General features: G+C 50.6%; 1 protein-coding gene across 1 annotated transcript in view; it reads left to right on the top strand.

Moving 5' to 3' along the window:
• Positions 1-5,314, top strand: part of Mtch1 (mitochondrial carrier 1) — a gene marked incomplete at its 5' end in the record, with an annotated part of 18,457 nt that overhangs the window by 2,134 nt on the left and 11,009 nt on the right. The window contains 2 exons of the mRNA XM_048805722.1: positions 3,488-3,572; positions 4,093-4,106. Coding sequence (XP_048661679.1) covers positions 3,488-3,572; positions 4,093-4,106 — 99 coding nt within the window. The remainder of the gene's footprint in view (positions 1-3,487; positions 3,573-4,092; positions 4,107-5,314) is intronic.

Here is a 5,314-nt window from a genome sequence, read left to right as displayed (position 1 = left end):
GATTAGGGGCTCTTGGGATTTGGGATGGCGACGACAGATTTGGTGGGAGGAGGAGACCGGGTGACGCGTTGGGGGGGGGGGAGGGAACAGATAGGGCTGTGCACTGGGGGAGCCGCGGTGATGTGTTTGGAGAGGGCAGCAAGGAGGAGTCTTTTAGAGGGAAGGGGATGACGCATTTGTAGAAGAAAATGGAATCGCAGGCTGTAACTGCGGAGACAGGCCAAAGGGGTCTGGGAGTACTGGAATTTGGCAAAAGTCGCAGTGGAGACAAGGCAAGATCGGTAGGGGTTGGCCGAAGTTGATACCCAGGTAGCAAAGTCTCTGGACTCCAGGGATGCTTAGACACTGGACATATTTGGTGGCCGCCAGCAATGCAGTACTGATGAAAGGGTTGCTTGAGAAAGGGAGAGGTCCAGTTTGAAGGAGGTGTGTGTGACTGAGACAGGCACAGTTTTGATGGGCGTGGTCCAAGCCTAAAGTGGTATCTGAAGATGTAGGCTAGAATTTTCCAGTTCAGAAGGGCGAGCGTTGGAGGTAAAAATTGAGATGGAGACCCAACAGAGATTTGAGGTTTGATTTAATGCAAATGGGTGTCAGATTTTACCAGTCCCTGAGATTGAACTGAAGAATGTCAAATGCCATTGAAAAGAGAAGGTCTATGAATGAGAGTAATTGAAATCCCCATGACTTAGAGCACTGAGGCAGGAGGGTTACTTAGCAACTTAACAAGACCTTGTCTCAAAATAAAAAATAAGGACAGTGGATGTAGCTCAGTGGTAGAGCATCCTGGGTTCAATCCCCAGTGTCAGGGGGTGGGGGGCATAATTGAAATCCAGGGAATGGGGGTAATACATTTGAGTGTGCCCAGAAATATGACAAGGAATGAGGACATCTAATCAGGAGTAACTGATTGTGACTGAGGTTTAGAAATGGCTGAGGGGGCTGGACATAATGGCTCATGCCAGAAATCCCAGCAGCTCTGCAGGCTGAGGCAGGAGAACCACAAATTCAAAGCCAGCCTCAACAATTTAGCGAGGTCCTAAGCAACTTAGCAAGACCCTTTCTCAAAATAAAAAATAAAAAGGATTGGGGATGTGGCTCAGTGGTTAAGTGTTCCTGGGTTCAATCCTCAGTACCAAAGAAATGGCTGAGGGGCAGTGGACACTGAGACTGGTGGGCATTTGGTTGTGATTTGGGAGTGAGGGCTTCTTTACTTATAAGATTAGTATTTACAGCAATAGAGATTGCAGGCTTGGGAGAGAAACTGGTGCTTTGCCAGCACTGAGTTGATAATCGAGGGTGCTGGGAGCCAGAGCCAGTGGAGTGAGATTGAACGAGGGCTGGAATTTTAGAGAGGCAGGTGGTAGAGTCTTTGGGGTGCAAGCTGCTGGGATGTACAGAATGGGTGTCTCATGTGAGAGAAATGGAAGTGGCTTCATTTGGGCAGTGGTGGAGTTAGTGATTTGGTGTACAGGTTTGAAAAGAAAATTGAAATAAGGGTGGTTTGAAAAAGAATTGGGGAATGGGGGAGCCCGAAGGGTGAGAAGAAGTAGATGGTGGGTGTGTAAGATGGGTGGACCCAGTTAGGGTGGCAGTTGGTGCTAAGTGTAACATACTTGAGGGTCTGATCTCAGTGGGTATAGATTGGGAATCAGAGTAGAATCTTGCAAAAAGCCTGTGCTTGGTGGCACACACCTGAATCTCAGCTGTTTGGAAGCCTGAGGCAGGAGAGTTGCAGATTTGAAGCCAGCCCCTGCAATTTAGTGAGGCTGTAAGCAACCTAGTGAGACCCTGTCTCAGAGACAGATGGGGATGTGGCTAAGTGCTCCCGGGTTCAGGTACCAAAAAGAAGAAAATCTTGCAAAAAGGTAGATCAGATTACTATTTGGGAGAGCAGGAAATAGATTAAATGAATGCTTGGTGTCAAGATTGGGGCTTTGGGGGTTTAAAGATGGCTGACTGGCTCTGCCAGTATCTGATACAGGACCACAGTGTAGGCTGTGGTTAGGACTGGATTAACAGATTTAGGCATGCAGTGACTTGGGAACAGATAATTAAAACCCGCAGGTGAGAGGAATGAGCAGGAGAGACAGTGTGCCTTTGGTATCATGAGTAGTTTAAGATATAGACCCAACAGATTTGAAAGCCATGGGGATGTGGGGTGGAGGGACACAAACTTAAGTGTAAAGTTGGAATCAGAGGGACTCCCAAATGATAGTGGCTAGACTAAGACAGCACAGAGCAGTAGCTGAGTGTATAAGGAGCATCACCTGCATTTAAAGACAAAACCTAAACTTAATTCCAAACCCTCGGGTTCACTCAGAAGGGAAAATGTCTAGCAGGGCAGGGCTGCCTCTAGCCTCGTCTGTCCCCTGGGCTGGAATGTGGGTTTTGTTTTGTATTTAAGACAGTGCCCATAATGGGGGTGGGGGGGCTTAAAATTTATAATCAGTGATCTGTCATGTGTGTCTCAGAATCACATTCAGAAGGGACAACCTGAACTTTCAAAGACACTGGCTAACCTGGGCCTGGAGCACACCTGCCACAGCTTTTGAGGCAGGGCCTCCTGACCTGCTGGCTCCAGTCCCTCCCTGTGCAATCTGCAAGGCGCTGCTTCTGTCACTCTGGTCCTCTGGGCTGGTGTCCTGGCCCTGCCAAGGGAAGGCAGGCCTTCTCACTCCCTACCTGGGCATGAGTCTCCTTTGTACCTTGCCTTCCTCCTGGATTACAGAGTCTCTGCCTGTGAATGGGCAGATAATAAATGCCCCCACCCCCACCCCAGCAGAGTCTCGGGTGTGGACGGCATAATAACTTTGGTTATAATTGGGTTCTGTGCAGCAAGAATGACAGTAGCCTGTGGAGCCCAGGGCAGTCAGTTTGTCCCAGGGATATGGGACAATAGAGGTTACAGGACAGTTGAGGATGGGTTTGAGGAAGAGTAGGCTTGGGGGGAAGTTTGCTAAAGCTGGAAATGGAAGGGCAGCCCATGGAGGTGTCTGCAGTAGGCTAGGCAAGAGATGAGAGAATGGGGGGAACTTAGGACCGGGTGACAGAGTTGAGCTGTCTGAAGTGTGGGACTGAGACTCAGGTGTGGTGTGTTAGCGCTGGCACAGTTGGGAGTGCAATTGGAAAATGAAGTTTTTACCTGGAAATTAAAATTAACTGAGATTTCTCCTGAGATGGGAATGGACTTTGAAGTACTTTAAAAGGGGTGTTTCTGCACTGGGAATCCTGGGCTTTGAGGATCAGGATGCTGGGGCCCGGATGGGGCGGGCATTGTGGTCAGGGTGGTCAGGGTAGTAGCCAGGACTGGATGCTGCTCAGAGCTGGGAGAGTACGTGATGCCGATGGCGGTCAACGCAGGTGAGCTCTCTGGGGTGTGTGAGTGGGAGACAGGAGCAGCGTTAGAGGAATTAGGCGTGGGAAAGAGGGCGTGCAGTGAGCCTGAATCACCAAAGAACTTTGTTTTTCTCTCTTAATTTTGAAGGTGGGGCATGAGCCGATGCCCCCCACGCTTGGGACCAATGTGCTGGGGAAGAAGGTCCTTTACCTGCCGAGCTTCTTCACCTATGGTGAGTATGGTGCCAACAGAAGAGAGACCATCAGTAGGGCCTAGGGCACCACAGTTGGTGCTGGCGCTAAGAAGAGAACCTGAGATTTGCTAGACACGGCAGGGTGTCAGGCAGGAGCAGGTGAGCACTACGGCCTTGGTCCACCTCCTCTGCTCACATCTGCCAGCCACCAGCCCAGTCAGCAGGACAGACAGATGCCTGAGCCAAGGGCCAGGCCGGGACGCTAATCCCTGTCAACCTTTGCCAGCCAATTCTGCCGGGAGCAGGGCAGGCATGAGTTTTCTTTCTGAGCAGCTTTTCTACTTTTCTGTCCCAGCAGGAGGCCTGACAGTGGCCTCCTAAGCTCCTTTATTTCATGACAACTGGCTGTTCTGCTCCCCAGCATTCCTGAGACAAGTGCCCGCTCACTCTGGCGTCTCTCGCCACTGGTTACAGAACTGTGAAGAGTCACAGCTCTGCCCCGGGTGTCCCTGAGCTTGGCTACACCACTTTGTGCCTCAGCCCTCAAGTCCCTTCCTAGCTGCCCTGCTGGAGGTCTGTCCACCGAGACGTCCACCTGCTGTCACTACTGCTCCTGCTGGCCCAAGGTGTCAGCCGTCCAGGGCCTTTTTAAGTCCATCATAGCTGTTCCTTTCCCCAGTCCCCCCCATTGCCGGGTGACTGTGATGGCACTTGCTTGTTCATGCCCTTCTCTCCTTGTTCATGGCCAGAATTCCACTCGAGACTAATCCAGATGTTTCCCACCTCTGCTCTTCCTGCCTGTTTGGTCCATAATGTTTTCTGAAAATCTTCCTGCTGCTGAGTAACCTGGGGATTGGCCTCTGGGTCACTTTTTTGTTTGTTTTATTTCACACACTGTCAGAATCAGATGTCATTTTTCTTTTCCATTTTTACCCCTGCTTGTCCCTTGTAAAGCTAGAGCCAGGCAGACTGTGTCATTTTATGGGAAAATGTATTTGTGTTTATTTTTATTTTAAAAATGTCAGGGGGAGGGTAGGTCACCGGAGGAGGAAGGCGGTCCCACCTGTCTGTGGAGCCAGTGTGCCGGGATCGCACTTCATCAGCTTTCATGTCTGGCTCCACTGGCTGTTATGACACCACATCCCACATCATGACTCCATTCAGATCACATAGACATTGCAAAGGACTCAACTCCAGGTAGAGCAGTCTTGGCCTCCATCTTACTGGCTCTTTGCAAAGATGTAAGAGTTCCGAGGCACCCCACCTGTTTATGTAAATGTCCCTTTAATCCAGATGTGAGCAGATGTCTGTTGGGTACTTCTGGACACCATGTTTGTTCTCAGTTGGGAGATCAGGTATGTCCATGTGTGGCCAGTTTTTACTGCTCTGCCATATCCTGGTGACCAGCACAGCTGTCCTGACATTCTCTGTGTAAAAGGAAAAATTTCTTAGAAGGTTTCCTGGCTCTGGAGTAAGGGCCCTGGCCAGTCCATGAAGGCCTCCCACACAGTTTGCACACCTTTCCCTCTCTCCGTGATTCATCTGTGGAGTGGGGAGGTACAGCTCCTTGCCCTCTCACCCGTGGGCAAATCAGGTAAGATGAGGCTGGTGGGGCTCTCCCCTCTGTGCCTCTCACTCTGTGCTGTAGGACAGTGGCCCCATGACCCATCCCTCCCCTCCTCCCGCTCCTCTTTCCAGCTCACTCCCATCTCAGAAATCCATTTGTGCGGGTGACAGGTGCTCTGGAAAGCCGGTGGAAGCCCTTTCCCACTGTGACATCC

The sequence above is a fragment of the Marmota marmota genome, unplaced genomic scaffold, assembly GCF_001458135.2.
Source record: "Marmota marmota marmota unplaced genomic scaffold, marMar, whole genome shotgun sequence".
Lineage (NCBI taxonomy): Eukaryota > Metazoa > Chordata > Mammalia > Rodentia > Sciuridae > Marmota > Marmota marmota.
The sequence above is the reverse complement of the archived record's forward strand: the minus strand, read 5'-3'. Positions and strand labels throughout refer to the sequence as shown.